The 21,083-nt window shown below is 36.6% G+C and overlaps 1 protein-coding gene across 8 annotated transcripts in view; it reads right to left on the bottom strand.

Annotated features, from left to right (window-relative positions):
• The window catches only part of OSBPL6 (oxysterol binding protein like 6), a 181,122-nt gene that overhangs the window by 46,813 nt on the left and 113,226 nt on the right, over positions 1 to 21,083 (bottom strand). For 5 of the 8 annotated variants that reach the window (XM_039855937.1, XM_039855936.1, XM_039855938.1 and 2 more), the window contains exons 5-9: positions 11,246 to 11,338; positions 5,054 to 5,176; positions 2,446 to 2,499; positions 1,251 to 1,364; positions 965 to 1,135 (exon numbers count right to left, since the gene is read on the bottom strand). In XM_039855937.1, the coding sequence (XP_039711871.1) occupies positions 965 to 1,135; positions 1,251 to 1,364; positions 2,446 to 2,499; positions 5,054 to 5,176; positions 11,246 to 11,338 (555 nt within the window). Of the gene's footprint in view, positions 1 to 964; positions 1,136 to 1,250; positions 1,365 to 2,445; positions 2,500 to 5,053; positions 5,177 to 11,245; positions 11,339 to 16,829; positions 16,982 to 21,083 lie in introns of those variants that run through there. The other 3 variants (XM_039855941.1, XM_039855940.1, XM_039855943.1) reach the window with 3 other exon arrangements.

Below are 21,083 nucleotides of genomic sequence, written 5' to 3'. Positions count from 1 at the left end.
TCTTTATATAAGAAAACAAAGAAAAGCAGAATCTTCACTGAAAGGTTCTTGAATCCAACTCCTTGCGGCAGCCATTTACTCACAGATGTCGCTGTTCTCAATACAGGTGCCGAGCGGGAAGCTGGAACACCCCTGGGCAGGGCAACATGGCTATGGTTCAGAAAACTTAATTACTGAATCAGAGGCAGAAACAGCTGTCTCCTTGCCTATGGTCTTAACCTTGATTTTTAATAGGCCACACTTAGAGCTTTTCAAAAACATAGAAAATGAACTCTTTTCATACAGTCCAAAGAATAACTTCAGCCTCCTTTAATCTGGTACCTGGTAAAATGGAAAGGGCATTGATTTTAGAAACAGAGAGATGAGGACTCAGATCCTGGTTCAGCTGTTTAATGGCTATGCAACTTCTGAAAAAATTCTTTACTGTCTCCGAGCTTTGGCTGTATTAAAGATTAGAGATGAATGAATGTCAAATGCTTAACACACTGCCTAGTCACTCAAATGGGCTACTACTCATGGTCACGTTCTCTAGCCAACTTGCATTAACTTCATGTGGAAATTCACTGGTCTCTCTCTGGGTCATACATATACTACAGCTCAAGGCAAAAAAGCAAGTTTCATTTTCAAACCTCCGTGGTCTTCTTATTACCACCCAGGAAGACATTGATTTCTGCGTGCTAATTAATCAAATGCTCACTCTCCTTCCTAATATTCCTATAAAGCCATATAAAATTAGGATGTGGTTCATTCATAGAAAGGAAAAGTAACTGTCAATTCTCTTGGTGGTCCATGTTTCCACCTAATCTATACTTGTGATTAACTTTGATGCCAAATGTCACCACTGTCTTCTGAGGGCTAGTTTACAGAGCAAACCTCTTTCTGGTTTGTCAAATGAGACTCAGTTATGTGTCTGCATAATTTTGCAAGCAATTTCTGGGCTGATTTTTGTATAACAGAGTCATACCTTTCCATCCACAACAGAAACATTAGCAGCTGGTGAGGATTCAGCTGTGGAGGTTGAAGGAAATATGTGAAAACTAGCATCTCTTGGTGACCTCACAATTTCATTCTGCCGATACAATCGATGATGGCGCAGCTTGGAGACCCACGCATCAAACCAGTCCTGGGATTTCACCTAAAACAATGAGCAAAAAGAGAAGAATAGTGAAACAATCTCCTGTTTACCACCGATATAGGCAAGTGGTTTCCCCTGATAATGGCAGAGAAGCTATTGAAAAGTAATTCTTTACCTTCAAATGATAGATGTGCTCTTCTGTGTCAAGGTCTATTCTCCGAGCTTTCTTTTTAATTGACATGACCGAGAGTCCAACATCGATGCTCCCGTGTACTTTTCCTTTTTGAATCTGAAATCAAAAGACTGGTAAATAGGCTGGAAGGATATATGATTGAATGTGTTTCTGTACTGAAGTGAGCTTAATGCAATCTTTAACTTATCTATGGGAAATGGAATACCACACCTCTTTTACAAAGGGAAAATGGTTAAGGTTTGGAGGTTAACATCCTTAACCTGAGGACAACTGAAGTTGCCATGACGTCACACTAATTCCAATAAGTAAGACTATTCATCTCATATTCCTGTTTCTGTCATTACATATAACTTCTTCATAATTCTAGATTGTATAACTTATATCCCCCAAAATATATCTTTAGTGGTTCCTAAAATAACTGTGATCCATCTCTGACCTATAACCCAGAATATCCCCAAGCAATCAGCTAAAAGACAGCTGCAGGGGCAGAACTGGGCAGCTGGGACCAGAGAGCACAGAGTAGCCAGCTCTTCCTTCTGCCTGCCCTCATCTGATCAAGGACACAAAGCCAATCCAACGGAAGAGATGGGAACAAAACCGAAATCTGAGCCCTCTTTTATTTCCCCTACACCACAATGATAAGAAGGAGGGCATTTTCCAGTTTTTCATGCAAACTACTGTTTATATTCAAGAAAAATACTTTAGAATAATTTTAGTGAGTTGGGGTTCCCAAGATACAAAGATGTCTGATACGAAATAGAAATGAAGTTCATAAGATAGGTATTCAAAGGACATTGACAAGACACAAAGTTGCTTTAAATCTCAAAAAAAAAGCACATAAAGCAGTTTATTAAGATGCAGGAAAAAAAGCCTATTTGGGTTTTCTATCCAAGACAGAAAGGGTGATTTTTATTAGTATGTCACTTTATGCTTGTTTTGAACAATAGACATCACAATAGTTAACTCTTCATGCACCAGTTTGAGATTTTACACTACCTCGAGCCTTGACATAAAACACACCTTCCATGCAACATGAAAGCTTGGTAGCTTGTTAAATCTTACACACACAGAAATGCACAAAACTGGTAACTACAGTACAAGGCTTGCACAACTGTGTTTACCCACTACAATCAGAATTCTAAATCAATCTTTGAAACTTATCTCATGTGCTACTTACATCAAGTGGTGCCTTTGAATACTTTAACATTCCATTATCCAGGACAAAAAAACGCTGCAAGAACCAAACAACCCCCAGTTAACTGTCTGTATTTTGAATTATATAAAACATTCACAAGTGTGGGTTAATGTTGCTTGGCATTTAGTAATCAATACATTTGATCATTTTAATGTATCTAGATTCAGTTCACCTGGCCACAGTCAGACACATTAAGTGGTAAGGAAATTGGAGCTTGAGCTCTGTACTGTTAACTTACTAGGGTTCTTTTACACAAAATTTAATGGAGAAGAAATCTTTTCACCATGGTTTTTCTAAATGGATGTGAGAGTTGGGACAGGGAATAAATTTCAGAGCCTGCAGCTAAGACTTTCTGAATGAACCATATTGGGATATTTTTGAAAATGAGAAATGAGAATAACTTGAGTTAGGTCACAGCGGTTTTGTGAGGAGCTTGGGAATTTTTCACCCTCCAGGTAAACTCTTGTATTTCTCTGGATACCAGAGATAATACCTGAAAATGCTCATGTCTGTTACAGAAGTCAGTAGATTGGATCCATGAATAAGGAATAATCTGGAAATTTTAAGAAGTCGCTTTAGCAATATGTTTCCATCTTAACTTAGCAAAATACTTGGATTTCACTATTATTAAAAGAGATTTAAAAATTATTGCTGAACTACAATAAGTATTAAAATAAGGGGGAGAGAGAGAGAGAGACATATTTTGGACAATTTTTGTCTCCTCCAAGACACCCCAGGTCCAGTACAAATGAATCTAGCCATTTTTGCTCCACAAGTACTCAGGAACTCTCTGCTGTTGATTTCCTTTCTGTGGGCAATTGACAAAAGAACAAACAGCTCCCAGGGTCTAATCAAACAATGGTTCCAGTGCCCTCCTCCAGTATCTACAGAGGCAGGGAGTCTTTCTGTTATTGGAAAATTACTCTGCAGGCAAGTTTTTATGTGATTGAGGAACTCTTAGCTGCTGAGGCAGCAGGCGGTCAGGACTGGGAACACCCTGCACAGAACACACAGAAGGCAACTGTAACCCCTTTGTGTTACAGGTTCTGGGGGCAACAAGTAAGCACCAAAAGATAGACTCTGTACAGCTGAAAAACAATTGATTACTCAATTGTCCATAACTTGGGCATTCAAATAAGCTAATGCTTGAATAAATATCTGATGGCATTAGAGACCAGGGTAAAAGGCAATGCAAAGAAGACCCTCCAATTTATGTGGCAAAATGTTCAAAAACATGGTCCAGAAAGAGTTGCCGTTGAACCACAGTTTTGCTGAAACATGGATTAAGAGTGCTAAATTAAAGTTAGCTATTCAAATCAAATTTGTTTCTTTGACTTTTTTCTCCTATTTTTCCATTTTTAGCTATCAAAGGATTTTAGCAGGGACAACTTTTAGGATGTTCACAGGTAAAGAGATTAGCAAGGCCATTGATTAGAGAAATTGCAAAGTGGTAAGGTCAGAATGAAAAGTAAAAGATTCTAGGAAGGAGTACAGCCGGTTGGCCAAAATCCAAGGAAGAACAACGGTGGAGAGAGATGCCTGGCACTGAGGTAATATCAGGAGTTGTGGGGAGAATGTCAAGGTTCCTCACAGGTGAGAAGGAATAGTTTTCAGAAGCCTCTTTGACGTGTTTTTATTTTACCATCAGAGACAGGAGAGTGGGGAACATTCTGATCCATTCATTTTTAAGTTTTTCCCTTAAATTACATAAAAAAATATGTTTACTCAAGGATGTTAAAATCCATGACATCCCTGCTTTGGGCCAATGGGCAGCAACCACCCAACCACTTGGGCCTACAAGTCCATCTGCCCTGAGATGAAATCCATTAGCAGACGTGGAAAGTAGATGAATCTATTCTTCCAGTGGTTTAAGAGAAGTAGCTGGTGGTCAGTCAAAGGGCTGAGACTGAAAATGAAGGACAACTTCCTCCTCCTTAGCATCACAGAATTCTTCCCACTTAGGTCATTGCAACTATGTAGTGCAAAATAGTTTCTCCATAAGTAAAAGTGGAAGATGGAAAACAAAAGTAGGGTAGGGGAGAGAGGAACTGTATGCTGTAAAGGGCAGTAAACAAACTTCCAAGATCTGTGAATCTCTGTCTTGAGTCTGTACTGGTAACAATAACTCTAGGGATTTATCCCAAGGAATTAAATGGAAATTTATGTATAATGATATTTGTCATGACAGTAAAAAATGAAGACATGTCCTGCATATACAGCAATAGGGAATTGGTTTAATAATAGTGGGATATATAATATAAATCCATCCAATGGAATACATGCATGCATTTAAAAACGTCTCATATTTAGAACATTTAATAAGAACATATTCAAGTTAAAAAAAAGCAGAGTGGACAACATGTAAAAACTGGAATTTAAATATAAAAATAAAATATTTTCCCCTGCATAGAGATATTATAGATCTCAGATATAAATAGGTATAACAGGTTGCTGCCCATATGGTTAAAAAAAGGCCCAGAAAATTACTTTTACACATACAGCCATACTCTTGGTTTCCCACCTAATGACACAAAGAAGATCCACTCTATTTACAAAGATGATTTAAAGATGAACATGGTGAAAATGTTACCTTGTGCCAGCCTTTTAAAGGCCATTTTCTTTTCTTCAGCATAAAGCCTTCATGTTTGTCTGGTCTCTGGACATTGGTTTGGCCTATTTTCAGCCCTTCTATAATTTCCCAGCTGTCAGCTTCCTGAGAGAAAAGAAGAAAAACAAATCACATGTTCGTTGGCGCTTGGTGACGCACTTAAAACAGATTAAGTAGAAGTTACTTTTGAAGCACCACTCAATCCACCAGAAGTATGAACAACATTCTGCAGCAAATTTTAAGCATCAGATCAAGCTAAGCACTTATAACTGAAGTTAAAACGAGCTTCCAGGCCAACCTGGATGTCCGTGCGTCCGTCACAGACGAGATGGAGTTGGAGGTTGGGGTAGAACAGAATTTCGACTGCCTGTACTCAGAAGCTTTAAAATGCATTTTTTTTTTTTTCCCAGACAGTTAATCTCTAGGCATAGAGGCACTTTAAAGTTTTGAAATAAAACTGTTTTGATGACAAGTGTTCAATTAGTGTGTGGACCTGGCTTTCTGTGTAGGAATGGAAAGGCTGCAATGGTCTAAATGGCTCATAACCTATTAAGCTGAAGAGCAGCACTGTGGGCATCTGTTTCTTCTCGGTGAGGCCGCGTACATTACAGAATGCACATAAAACGCCCTGCTCAGCAAACACACACCAGGAAGCCCATGCTTTCTAAGACACACACTTCCTGAGGAAGCCATCCTTAAGAGCCCATGGAAAAAGTACCAGATTGCAAAGGCCAGATATCTGGGATGCTAGAATCCTTACTATCATCCTCCTCTGTTAAAAAACAGACTTATATCATAGTTTCCTCTTCCACAAGATGTGTTTTGTTCATCTATGGTGATTACATCTTTTAATGAGTTGTCAATATTTAAAAATCATAAGATCTCACACTTAAAAAATTCAAATTCCTAGTTTTGTGAAGGCCTATAACATCTGGCAACACTGGGCCTGTGTGGAAGGCAGGACCTGTCTTCAGTTACTCCCTTGGGCCTGCTTCCAGGGTAGCTGCCTGGCCCTTAGCAACATCCTGGGTTTTAAAATCTCTAGACCAGGTGGTTTCTAAGGGCCAATGTGGCTCTAAAATAACTGTTGACCCAGCAAATACTCACATTCTAGATCTCAAGAATGTGGTCCAATTTAGAGGCAGGAACAACGAGGTCACATCCCAGGCTACAACTGCTACAAACCTACCCACAGCACAGGGGAGCGAGATCTCTTAATGTGACCCACTCTGCTGCCTCAACTTTGCAAAGCTGGATGTAGCTCCAGTTATGATGGCAGGCACCTCCGCAGAATGCCCCAATCCAAAATGACTTAGGAGGGTGCCTCCAAAAAGATATGTTCTATCAGAAATCATCCTTCGATCACAGAACAAAGGCTTCAACAACGATGGCCACTGGGTTCCAGTCCAGAGCAGATGGACTCACTGGCCCAAATGTTTGGGTGGTGGTTGCTTAGAACCTGCTGCAGGACTGTGAGCCTCTGACAAGCCTCAGAGGCAAAGGTGCCATAATCAGTAACCGATGTTGACCATGGGGGCAGAAAGAGGGCTGAGTATGTATCATCCATGCCACTTTTCCTTTTCTTCTCCTTTCATTCCAGAAGGTGCTTGCCCTATGGCCAAGCCAAATCCATGTTTAAGTCCAAATATGTATAAATGGGGTAATATTTTCACAGAAAGTTGTTTCCGAGAGATGAGGCAGAACACTACTTCACTCTAACATCATGAAAGCTAGGAGATAACCCGGGCTTCTGAAAAGCCCTCTAAAGCCAGCATCAGGCTTCTATCCTACAGCCCTACAACCCACTCCCACTCCCACCCTGAGACTAGTATCATTTCTTCATCTTCCCGGTCATCTCCGAGGGGTGCCTAGTGAGTGAACTATATACCTTACAGAAGCACACAGACCAGTTTAATTTGGCAACATTAAGAATGCTTTAAAGGATCTGTCAAATAATACATTACCAAAACTGTTTTTTTTTTTTTAAAGAAAAAGGATCTGTAAATTTCCCTTTACATTAAGAAAAAAACTCAAAAGTGATTTTCTGCTTGAAGATAATTCTGTCAAAAACTGTGATTGATCTGGTCAAAGCTGGTAATTAAATAGAGTGATTTTTAAAAAAATGTTTCTGAAGAAACAATTTCAGGCTGAATAGCATGTTTTGGGGGACAATACAAGTGCAAGTGGCATTATCATTCTGAGTACAAAGGGGAGTGCTTTAGCATTCTCATTTCTTAATATTGAATTGCAATTCAACCAGCGAACACCACTTATAAATACTGTTAGAATAATAGGGGAAAAAAGTAAATTTTTATACAAAGTCCAGTATCTTTGGCTTTCTATTCTCACTAAAAAAGTAGATAAAAATGATGGATTTTTATTCCATAGAAATGATGGCCTTCTACTGATTTCTTTTTAAAAGTTTTGTATAATCAAGAAACTAAAAGGCTAACTATACATGTGTAAATATATTCATTAGCACTCTGTTCTTAGAGAGATATCAGCTGTACTTAATGACACTTCTATTTTTGGTAGCCCCATCTATGTGCAGCATCTCTAAAAGAACAGCTTTTTTCTCTTTGATTAGATCTTATTTGAAAGCTAGTGTTCATCATTGATTTACTCTCCCTCTGTGTGTGTGTGTGTGTGTGTGTGTGTGTGTAATGAATACTGTGAATTACTTGTGAAAATGAAACATTTAAGAAGTACAAATGTGTTTTGAATTTTTTTCTAATTAAACTCAGAATAGAATAACAGCTTGTCCCTGTGGAGCTATTTCTGTCATGGTCATTTTTGTTCCCTTTGGGAGTTTAACTGAAGAGGAAATAAAAAGGGATAAAACTGAAAAGGTGAAGAATTAAAATATATTTCTTAGTATTTCATAATTATAAAGGGGGCAGCTCTAAACAAATAATTTCATTTGCTGTGATGCAGAATTACTAAACCCAGCAAAAGAAACTGAGAAGAATCCTAGTATAGTTCTAACAGTTAAATAAGCTGTCAAACTGACAACGAGGCAAAAGATAAAGCTAGAGAAAACATTCTCCCTATGTCAATTATAAATGCTGATGATAACATTACAAATATGAAACATCCCATCTCGGAACTTAGTGCAACCCATCTCTAAGCTTAGTAGACCAGGTATATCTTAAGAAAGCTAAAATTACTTTCTGAAAATTGAAGAATTTTTTCATAATTTCAAGTGATATTAATTTTCTGCTTAAAAGTCTCCAGTTTTCATAGATTCACTTAGAATAGAAATAGCTAAAAGTCCTAATTTGATCTCGATCACCTCAGTACCTGACCAGTCAGATGTACATTTTTGCTATTATAGAAGTTTTAAAAATACTTTTGATCTAATAACAATAACTAAACAGAAAGTAACCTAATAACATCCTAGTCTGTTCATTTGAAATAAATAGAGACATTTCCTTTCTCAATGGCATAGTCTGTGTTTGTGGATGTGTGGGTGGGTGTGTGGGGGAAGAGTGAAAATGCTTTAGGAGGTGAAAATACCAAAGAATTTGAACAAATCCTGAGGCAGGACAATGTGTACTTGAAATAACATTCTTTCACCACCAACCGGTGCCGGGAAGCCCATCTTCTCTCAAAAGGGCTGTGAGATGGTGGGATACTATGGTATCTGGATTGGACAAGACCCTCTGATTTCATGGGGCCCCAAAAGATGTGGTACCTATTAACACAAAAACACCATAAGAGTATTAGTTCTACAACAAGATCCAAGGGACAACGGCATGGAGGGGTAATGGGAAGTGCATGCTATTGGTACCCTCCCCAGGTCCTGGATCAGGCCAGTGGACCCGTGCTCCAACTGCTGTGAGCACCGAGAACTGCTAAGGCTAAGGGAGAATTGCTGTTTTCACCAAGTTGAGGCATCACACCTGGGAAATTATGCTGCAGCATCTCCCTCCCCCATGGCCCTCAAGGACTGAAGGACACAAGGGTACAAGTGGCTGGCTGAGGGAACAAGAAGTCCTCTTCTCAGGGTGAGACCAACTCTGTGATATTATTTATGCTCCAGAGCTCACCGGGGATCAGGCTGACAGTGGACTCCAAATGAAACGCCTTCTGGCTTAGTACCATACCTGCCCTGATCTCTTCTCTCACCCTTTCTCCTGCGGGCTCTCCCTCAATAAATCACAAGTACCCCAAGCCCAGGAAACTGGACATAAGAATTAATGTGAAATAAAGTAATGAACGTGCTAAGTACAGAGACAATATATACAAGACAGTCTGGGGCTGAGAGTGGATTGGGGAAGGAGGTGATGGGCGGCATTCGAAAAGGGGTTTCTGAGGGTGAAGGAAGAGGTGAAGGAAGAGGAGGGGAGCAGGAAGCATTCTAGGAAGGCCTGATAGGAGGAGGAGACACCCAGCCGTGGAAGAGAGGAGGAGCATGGCCACTGCAGGGAGCTGTGTGCAGGGGGAGGTAGCTGGAGTATAAAGTGAGATACCAAGGAAGCTAGAGAGGTAGCTGGCAGGAGAGGAGGGGCCAGAGCTAGTCCTGTGTGCATGTTGCTCCCTATTTGTGGTTTTAATACCAGCACCTCTCCTTTCTGTTTCTGTGTATCATTCTCCAGGTCTTCCTTTCTCTGAGTATCTCCCCCTCTCATGGTCTCAGTTTCCCTCGGCTCTAATTTTCTCATGCTTCCCAGCTCTGGACAACTTACTTATACTCCAAGTCTCTGTTTTCCTTATCAATAAAATGAGGATAATATCAGTACTTACTTCATTGAGTTGGGGGCTAATTAAGTGAGAGAATATATGCACTAATTCAGTGCATGGTACAAAGTCGGTACTCAATAAACGTAAGCTGCCTTTTCTCTCTCTCCTTTAGCTGCCTATAAGAGAGAACTGATGTTTCAAAGAGGTAACTAGTTATATTTACCAAGTAGACATTCTGTATTTGCCATTCAAATAGAAATAAGATCATTTTTTATTTCCCTCCAAGTTATTTTTTATGGTTTAATAACCCTCCTCTCCTTAGTTTAGCAGTGAACTCCTGTCCGGTAGAATAAAGTTTATAGCTTATTTATATATTCAAAGTATAGAGAGGTACAGTGTATATATTTCACAGCACTAGGGTAGTAGTGTTCTTTAAAGATTCTGTTTAATAAAGGGCCAGCAAGGTGGAAGGATCAGTTGTACATATTTAGAAGCTAACATTTTTTTGGAAACAAAGTGCTATTTTTATATTTCAATTCAAAATCCTCAGGCATTCTATTTTCTGAGTTTCTTGATGGAGGAGCCAGCCCACTGAAAATCCCAGGGAGTCGGGTTAGGGGTGGGGATGAGTAGGATGGTGTCTCCTCAACTTTTCTTTATGATTTTTGCATTTTAGACATAAGTAAATTCACATGTTTCCCTACTAGAAGGAACAGAAGGCTGAAGGGGAGAGAACACTGGCTTTCATGAGACAAAAAAGATCTTAATCAATAATCTGCAGTATTTTCCTCAGAGCTCACCACTCAGAAGGCTAGATGTAAGAAGGAGACCGGAAGTCTGAATGTACAACAGCCCCTCTGAGTAGATACGATTTTACCTGCAGCTGGGTAGAGCTTAAAAAGGTCTAAGTTTGAATCCCTGCTCTGTTGCTTAGTAGTTTTTTGTTTGTTTGTTTGTTTGTTTGTTTACTTTGGGCAAGTTACAAACTCTCAGTTTCCACATTTGAAAAATGTAATAAATACCCACACTGCCTGGAGCTGTTCATAAGGGTTACATGAAGTGGGACGATGTGTTGAAACATATCAGCACAGTGCCTGGTATGCAGTGCACGGGCAATAATGGTAATGGTAGGTGTCGTTGTTGTTATTACTAGATCCAGTTTTTCTTTTTCCCTACTAGTTTGATATAGAAATATTTTCTCATTTCTCCAACAGCAAATGACAATAGTTTCTCTTGACCTTTCTCCTTAAAATAAAGAGAATGCTGGACTTCTGTATGTAACCCTGCAAATCTCAGCAAAATATACTTTCATCTTTCCTCTTTACTCAGGGCAGAGAAACCCTACATACTGGAGGCATAAAGAAGTGGAAGAGCAGCCTTACCAGGGTGTCACAGCTCCCTTAGAGGAGTCAGTGTAAGAGTCATTTACAGTTCAGCTGGCTCAGGGCAGGTATCATGCCATCTGAGAAAGCACCACATCTCATCACTGACCTTGGAGAGGGAGACTGGCTCCGGTTCTAGCAGCTGCCGACTTATGGAGGGCTCAGTGCCAGAGGAAGCAGTCCTCTCTAGTATATGGATACTCTGAAAATAAATGGAAATACAGCCCAGGGTTAGGTAACCCAATTCTCATGTGGATAGGCATGGGGGTGAGATCACACAGATCACAGTAAAAACAGTGGGCTATGTTAAAAATGACAAGTTTCTGAGTCCAAAGGCAGCAGCAAGTCAGAAAAATGTCCGCACAGGATTTTATTGTCCCCGCTTATCGATTTGCTGCTGAAGGTGCTACTGCAATACTAGTTTCAGTTTTAGAAAAGGAGTCAGAGATCATACAAATTACAAAAACACAGAGTAAGTCTCAATATTTTTATCTTTCTGAAAGTGGTATTCTATTACTTAAGACAATTAGCCTCATCTAAAAATATCTGCTCACCTTTCCAATGGCAATAGACAAAGAGATGGGTCTACAATCAAAAGCCCAGAGTCTTAATACCATTTAGTCTCTAGAATTTTTTATAAACCTTATATTTTATTATAATTATAGAATCATATAATAATTCTTCAATGCACAGAGAAGAAAAAAATCCAAGTGCAATAAACAGTAAATGTATTTTACAAAGACTATAAAAAGCATTTATAAATCAGTAAGATAACACTCCAACAGAAAAATAGGCAAAGTACATGAACGGGCAACTCACACGGAACATTTGAAAAGACGTTCACCTCAACCTCAGAAGCATTCAAAGAAATGAAAACCCAAGCAATGATTTTTTTAAATCATCAGATTCAAGAACAGATTAGGGTTGAGGGAAAGGGAATATAAGTTGGGTATGATCTATCTAAAGAGGAACTTTGCAATTTTATTTAAAAGTCTTCGGAAAAAGAAGTACATGACTCACTGACCCAGCGATCCCTAAGGAAATAATCAGGTAGGTATGCAAATACGTAACAACAGATATGTTTACTATGGCATTATTTATTATAGTAAAAAATACCTAATATATATAAGAATAGCAAAACTTATAAGGAAACACCATGCAGTGATTTTAAAAAATGACAATATGGATCTATGTTTATTGATATGCAAACATCACCCATGATGTTCTGTCAACTGAAAAAACAGGCTATAAAAAACGTATCAAATATGATGTTATACATATAATCGAAATATATTTCAGAAAACTAACTGTAGCTATCCAAAGGTGGCAGGATTATAAGTAATTTTAAAATTTTTCTTAATATTTTTCTAATTTTTAATGCAATAAGAAGATATTACTTGTACATTTGGAAAAAACATTAAGTACTTTCTATGGAGCAATAATTTTGAAAGATATCAGAGAAATGACTAAATGTAGTTAATATTTATTCATAGGCTATTTCATTGTTTCAATAGACAGGTTAGTATTTTATTTATTAAGGTCTCTCTTTTTGATATCTCACTGGAAAACTATTATATTAATATTTTCTTTTTCATGAAGAAAATTACACTTTGACCTGAGCCAATTATTCTAATTTCTTTGTAAGTTTTAAAGCTTTTAGTTATTTCTATTTCCTTGAAAACAAGGGGTCTGATCATTGATTTTAAAAGTGCTACCTGAATTCATTTTTAAGTTATTTATTAGAAAAAGAATAACTGAAGTGACAGGTTTGTGAATTGTTCCTATTTCTCCAAGATGTGGGGACACAGAAGAAATAAGAACAGGTATTTTGTGACCAAATATAAAGTTAGGCGGGGAGCAGCAATAATTCTTAATCTGATATCTATAGTGTCCAAGGACATTTCAAGCATTAACTTAAGCATTAACTCTGTTCTTTCCATTCCTGGATTTACTTTAATTTGCAGAGAAAATACATGGCTGAGTGTCCATAACTGTGCCAGTGCCATTTGTGGGACAGTCAAAAGCAAAGGCATACCATGGAGTGAAAAGCTGGAGGTGTGTGTTCATATCTTTAACAAACAAAATGGGAACAAATGACCTGAGTCTGGCATTATTTGCTTGTTTGGCTAGGATCCTATTTAAAATATATCAGCTAAATTCTAAGTTTCGATTTTTCCAATATTATATAATTAGAAACTAAAATGAGAATTTTTTTTGATGTTTAAATAAAAATTGTATTACCTTCTTTTCGGATGTAATTATCTTCCCCGCCACACACACCCTTTCATTTTATTTTTGTGTGTGTTTTAAAATGACAGAAGGATTATTATGCTCATTATAAAAAATTCAAAAATGACATAGAAATGTGTAAAAGGAAAAGTCAAAGTCCCCTCCTCCCCTCAGAGCTACTCGCCCTCCCATCCCACTAGCTCTGGAGCAGCGGTTCTCAAAAGGTGGTCCAAGGCCCTTTTAGGGGGCCTGTGAGATGAAAAGTATATTTATACAATGCTAAGAAATTATTTGCCTTTTTTACTTGCATTTTCTCACTAGTACACAGTGGGGTTTTCTAGAGGATACATAACACGCCATATTGAAACATATTAAACAGAAGCAGATGTAGGAATTCAGGCTGTCAGAGAGAAGTGCAAAAATTTAAAGCAGTACCACTCTACTCACAAAAACTTGCTTTGGAAATATATTTTAAAATTTAAAAAAATGTTATTTACGCTAACAGGTGGTGAGTCTATTGTTATTTTTAAATAAATATTTTAAAATTCTATTTTAATTTCTAATACAGTAAATATAGGCAGACATACCCACATAAACAAAAGCTCTTTGAAGTCTTCAGTAATTTTTAAGAATGTAAAGGGTTCCTGAAACCAAAACTTTGAGACCCATTGTTCTAGAAGAACTACCATTAAATTTTTGCATTTATTATTAAAATGGAGAATTCTAACCTGCATATGTTATTCCCTTGCTCATAATGCTTCTTTTGATGAAAAACGCATTGCTTAAAAAATTAACACATTTTAAAATTTCTTTAAAACTATTTAATCTACTTTCTGCTAAATTATATAAATGTATTCAATAATAACCCTAAATTATCCTGACATATAACACAAACCTGTAAGAGGAAAATAAACCTTGTTTCACATACTCTTCAAATACATCTGAGCAAAACTTCATTAAATGTAAATTCTATGAAGATTAAAAAAATCATATAAGTATTTTTTCAAATGCATGAGTTGATTTTCTAAAAAAAAAAAAGAACCATAAGCAGAAAAGATATAGGTGTAACTGTATTATAGAGATATAAAAATGCTTTTACCTTGCCCATAACAGATAAGTAACTTCAAAATATGAGCTAAATTCCTACAGGAAAAAAACGATTCTAAGATATCATTTTAAAAAATCATTAATTAGAATCATTTAGAAACTAAACATCTAAGTACCTGTTCTTACCTTACTATTTAATAGAATATCAACCAAAAAGTTCAATAAAGTAAACATAATAAAGTAGAAGACCAGAAACTGCCAGTGAAATGTGTCACTCATTCATTCATTTACTCATGTGGTGATTCAATTAATCAACAAAGCATTGTTGGCACCTATACTGTGCCCGGGGCAGATGACAGGGTGTCAGAGAACAAAATGGACAAAAATGATGCTTATAGAGAGAGATGTCTTATTAAACAAAAGACTAAATAAGTCTGAACAAATTTGTATAAACATATGCATTAATCCTGTTCCATGTTGCTACTGCTTTTACTTACTTTAATTTTTCCAGTGAATATCTTTGACCTAAGTGTCTACTTAAGGACCATCCCGTATTCTTATACTTGCAGGTTGCTGGGCAATAAAACACACATCACCTCCTCTATCCCCCTCCCCTGACTCTGACAAATAAACATGTCAAGAAAAGCAAAACTTGGAAAGAAACTTGACCTTAGCAACTATGTAAATAGAAAATAAAGGATTAGGAATTTAGCCAGTGGAAGGAAACTTAATCCCTTAATTTGCAAATCAGCCACAGACACAGAAGTCAATTTAGGATATTTAAAGTTTGATAAAAATAAGTTTTGTTTCTGTAGATACCAAGGGATAGATACTTAAATGTTGCTAGGATTTTGTAGATCAGAAGGGTTAGAGACCAAACAAACCAGGACCAGGATGGAATCTGTAAATTACATACTCGAGCATATGTCACAAAGAATGTATTACTTTCTTCGCTACCTGATTTTACAAAACAGTTTATATTATGGAAGCAAAGTAAAAGGTTCATTCATTTCAAACACAGTACAGTACAATAAAAATCCAAACCCCAAATTTTGTTGATTTGCCAAGGCACAGAGAATCATAAAAATGTTTACTAAGTAAGTAAATGAATATTTTATAACCACGAATGTAGGTACACATTTTACTGAAAAATTAAAGCATAATTTATAAAACCACCAGCTGATACCTATTATTATAAATGTAATCAGCTTCAAAAAATAAGCGATTTCATTTAACCTCCATAATGATAACGAAGAAGTCAAATGCTCTTATACAAATTTGAGCAGTCTTATATTGGTATATCACTAGAACTCAACTATCATTGTCTATCCAATAATGAAGAATTAATTTACTACCTTAATAACTATCTTCAACTCATGGTTTTTAAAACCCAAAGAATATCCCTGAAGTTATAGAATCACATATGCAACCATTATCTTTAAATATGTAAGTACTTGAATGCTACATTTTTAATATCTGCAGACATAAACAAGGCAATTTTCAAACTTACCATACCTAGTCTTGGACTCTAGTTAGTTTGGGTGCTCCTTGAAGGTAGAGACCAGCTCATCTTCATTTTAGTATCCCACCTCTTTTACCCCAGCCTACCCCATACCTATACAAGACATTGAACACTGCAGCCAGTCAAAAATTTCTGAAAATTTGCAGTGTTCTCTGATTAATTTGTAGAAAACAGTCCCTCAGCAATCATTAACATACGATTAGGTGTAAAACTGTCTTGTTGCTTCATCTTGGAATTAGAAAAACCACAGCTCCAATAGCATAGAACTTTTAAAAATATTTAAACGTTTTAAACTGAAACATCTAGTGAATTAATCACAGAGCTCTTGTTTATAAGATTTAAAGCTATGACTGGTCGGTCGGTCAGTGGGGAACACGTCAAAGTTAATTTGGCAACATCTTCAGTAACAAAAATTAATTCTTTTCATAAGGTTTCCTTTAAGATCATAATTTGTGCTATATATTTTTTTGTACTTTTCTTCACAAGCTGGCTATTTTCAAATTCTTTCACAGTGACTTGGAAACACATGTCACATACCTTCAAGGTGTAATACGTTATTACATAAACAGTTTAAATAAAAGGGTTACATAAATCCGCGAATTACTCTTTTAAAATCAAGTTTCCTCTCAAATACTAAAATTTCAACATAATTTCCAAGCCAGGTTTTTGTTTTTTTTTTAAGACTTTTTCAGAGTAGTTTTAGCTTTATAGCAAAACTGAGAGTAAAGTACAAAGACTTCTCACATACCTCCTGCCCCCCACACATGCATAGCTCCCCCCACTATCAGTATCCCCCACCGGAGTGGTACATTTGTGACAATTGATGAACCTAAGTTCATTCCAGTTCAGTTTTTTTAAGGAACTCAGAACACACAGAGAAGGTGGAAATACTTACCGGCCCTTTGTTCCCTCTGCTCAGAGATACTTGATGCATAGTTAGCTTAAAACTGAGAGTCTAGAACATATATTTCACTGCAGCTCTTCATTTGGTAAAAGTTTGCTCCGTGGGTAGCGTTCACTGAAATTAATACCTCCTGGGCAGCAAGTGGAAATCTGCCAACATGACTGCAGTCTGGGTACTTGGTATTAAAAATGTAGGTAAACAGACAGACAATGAGACATTTAATAATAGCTGAACGGTTTAGTTCAACTCTTGCAGAAAGGGACATGACTTTCAAAATGAGAGTCCACATGATCTGCTGAACAGGTCTCCTGGTCTGTTGAGCTTGTCATTTACTTTAATTTTATTTCAAAGACATAAAGGAACTGCTGGAAATAGTTTAGCCTGTTGCTACAAATTTCTCTATAGACTCACTTTTCATACAAATTTAGGACAGTAATAAGGAAAACTGGACCACTGCTCTCTGAATGTTAACTCCTCTGAAATTGTTCATCTGATTATTTTATCTAAGCTATTTTTATATTCAATTAGTGAATTATACAAAACACTTTCAAAGAAAAATAAAGTGAATTATACAAAACACTTTCAAAGAAAAATATCCAAAATAATTTAGAAACTTCTATTTTCTTTTTTTATTATAGTTGACATATGGCATTATATTAGTTTCAACATAGTGATTCTACATTTATATTACCATACAAAATGGTCACTACAGTATGTCTAGTACCCATCTGTCTCTGTACAAAGTTATTATGATATTATTGACTATATTCCCCATGCCGTACATTATATCCCTGTGACTTACTTATTTTATAACTAGAAGTTTGTACCTCTTATTCCCTCTTCATGTTTTTCACCCATTCCCCCCAACCCCCCCTCTTCTGGCAACCATCAGTTTGTTCTCTGTGTCTAGGGTCTGTTTCTCTATAGTTTTGTTTGTTCATTTGTTTTGTTCTTTTTAGATTCCACATATAAATTAAATTATATGGTGTTCATCTTTTTCTGTCTGACTTATTTCTTTCAGCATAATACTCTCTAATCCATCGTGTTGCAAATGGCAAGATTTCACTCTCTTTATTGCTGAATAATATGTATATAATTATATATATGTACACACACACACACACACACACACACTTTATCAATTCATCTAACGATGGACACTTCCATATTTTGGCTATTTAAAAAAAATGCTGTAATGAACACAGGGGTGAATATATATATCTTCCAAATTAGTGTTTGTTTGTTTTCTTCAGATAAATGCCCAGAACTGAAATTGCTGGGTTGTCTGGTAGTTCTATTTCTATTTTCTTCTTCAAGTTTTTGCCTCTCTTCTAGTTATATCTAATATTAACATAGCAACACTATTTCAATGATACTGGTAACCTCATATGATAGTGTTGATGATGATGACGGTGGTCACAGTAAATATTTAGTGCTTTCTATATCCTTGTCTCTATATTTTCTGTGGATTATTTCATTCCATCTTCACAAAAAGCCTTTGAATAATGACTGTTAAATTTATTTTATATCTGACTGAACAGAGAGTGGCACAGAAAGGTTAAATTAATGACACAGAGTCAGTACGTGTTGTCAGAACATGAGTCAAGATTTTACTGTCGAGTCTAAGCTTTTAAATACTGCCTTCTACTGAAGTTAAAGCTAACGTTAAATGATAAACATTGCAGCAATCTAAAGTAGTGTATTCCCTCGAGACTATTGAATACATCAAAAGGCATCCTCTACCACAACCTTCCTTGGAAAGAGAAGTAAAAATGAGTTGAAAGAGAAAAGAAAGAAAAGAGAGAGAGAGGAAGGAAGGAAGGGAGGGAGGAGGGAGGGAGGAGGAGGAGGAAGGAAGGAAGGAAGGAAGGAAGGAAGGAAGGAAGGAAGGAAGGAAGGAAGGAAGGAAGGAAGAAAAAGATGATTACGACACTTAAATAGGGTGCAGCCTCAAGGTTAATTTCCAAATTTCAAGAACTAAGAGCAAGTCAGCTAGCTTTTACTTTAGGGATGCAGTGTTCAATTCAGAAAAAGAACATAAGTTTTATAGACAAGCATACCAACCTTCACGCTGCTATTTACCATGTGACTTGGGCAAATAATGAACTTCTCTCAGCCTATTTCCCAGTTAACCCGGTAACCAGAGGCAGCACCACCTTGTGACCAGAGGATCAGAATTTACTGAGTGAGGATCAGAATTTACTGAGAAAGCTGATGAAATGAGTGAAGACAGATGCCCTAGATACGTGCCAGAGGAAAAACAGCAGTGGATGGCAATGCAGACCCTGCATCCTTCTGAATTCCTGCAGCTAAAGATGTGCACAGGTTTGCTGCTGTCTTCTTAAATAATTTCCCTCAAGGAATCATTATTTTTTTTTGTAATAGCCTAAAATATTAAAGTCAGCAAAGCCAGAAGACCATGATTGAAGAAGTATAAATACTACTACTTCCCCTATAGTAACGATTATCTTGCCTTCACTGAAAGATGGCAGAATTGCATTAATAGTAAATCTCCATATAAGCACCACTAAAATGAATGAAAGTAGGAAATTTTAGAAATAGTTCCTAAAAAAAAAAAAATTCCACACAGCACACCTGGAATCCCTAAAAGGGAAAACAGTCATCACAATCTTGACTTTTCCCACATAGAAACATGAAACTCATTAAGGATCAACAGCTATGGCCCTACGTTGAGCCAGGTGTTGTTAGAAACCCTGCATTGTAAGAAATACCATTAGGACCCATCAAGGGGTCCATTTAGTGGCCGTGAGCAATGCAGTGATCTTAGCTACGAAGTGGTAAGAAGCATATGAAAAAACAGCTTTTTAAATCCAATGGTTACCTTTAAGTAGAACTAGAATCAGACCTCACTAGTGACTTGCTCTTCACCTGTAACCCCAACACTCACAAACACATAGCAAAATCACAGGAAACCCCAGCAACTACAATCATAGTGTAGCAATTTTAAACAGCAATTATAAACGAATAACAAATAATGGGACAAATGCTAAGCTACAAGACCAAGGGCTCTGGAACATGTAAAGTTAATTTAAAAGGCAAGAGTACAGTCCTGTGTGACTCAAAAAGATCATTAAAATCAACTTAATTTGTAATTTTCTACAAGGCTATTAAAACGACCCAGAACAGACAAAGGTTTTCAGTACAGTAATCACTCACATGATTTTGCTAACAATACGAGCAAAACAAAATAAAACAAAACAAAACAAAACCATGAAAACAATTCTACATATATCTACTTAACATTTATGTATACTGGAGGCAGAGTTGGTTTGTTTTGGTTATCACTCTTATAAACTCAGAGCAGATATGTCTATGATGTGTATACTGTACTCATAAATATTTGCTGAATGAAAGAATGAATAAGTATTTGTTGTAATATATACAGTGTCTAAGCTCCCATTCTCCTACAAATATGCTTACGTTATCATGAGATAAATATAGATAGTTCAGAGGACAAAAAGTGGCCCCACTCTTGCCTCAAAGCCTCAAAGATGGTTTTAAAAACTTTTCCAAGTTTCCCATGTGACATATCCTTCATATTCATTTAATTTTAAATCTTATACTTATGGAGTTAGGGCTTACAATTTTATCATTAAAAGAGCTGACATCGGTATTTACTGTATTCCAAATACTGTTTTAAGGCGCCACACACACACACACACACAAAATATGATCTTTAAAAAAATAAACAGTTTTTATTATAGAAGCAATACACATTCATTGCAGGAAAAAATTTTTGGGCGGTGAGCAGAAGAGAAAAAAAGAAATTAAAACCAGCAATAAACTAGGTATTTTGGTATATTTTCTTTCAGTTTTTCTTCAATGCACATATATACTCAATTCTTAAAAACAAAGTAGGAATCATGCTATATTTTTGATTAAATAATTTTTTTTCTAATTAACAATATATGATATTCCCATAGCATTAAACATTCTTCAAAACATTTTGAGCAGCTATGCAATAGTCCACTGTATGGCTATGAGACAGGTTATGTAAATAACTCCTTGTTGAATATTAGACTATTTCTAATTTTTTAATACTATAAAAATACTTTGATAAACATCTTTGCACAGAAATCCTGACATGTACCTTCAGTTGTTTCTCAGAATACATTTCTTAGAAGACGAGTTATTAGATCCTATTACGACCTCTTTAAAGACTTTAGATATATATTGCAAAATTTCCTCCAGAAAAGTGGAATCTATTAACATGCTTAGCAGTAG

The sequence above is a fragment of the Pteropus medius genome, unplaced genomic scaffold (assembly GCF_902729225.1).
Source record: "Pteropus medius unplaced genomic scaffold, Ma_sr-lr_union100, whole genome shotgun sequence".
NCBI classification, from domain to species: domain Eukaryota; kingdom Metazoa; phylum Chordata; class Mammalia; order Chiroptera; family Pteropodidae; genus Pteropus; species Pteropus medius.
Note: the sequence above shows the minus strand (reverse complement) of the source record. Positions and strands in the feature narration are given on the sequence as shown.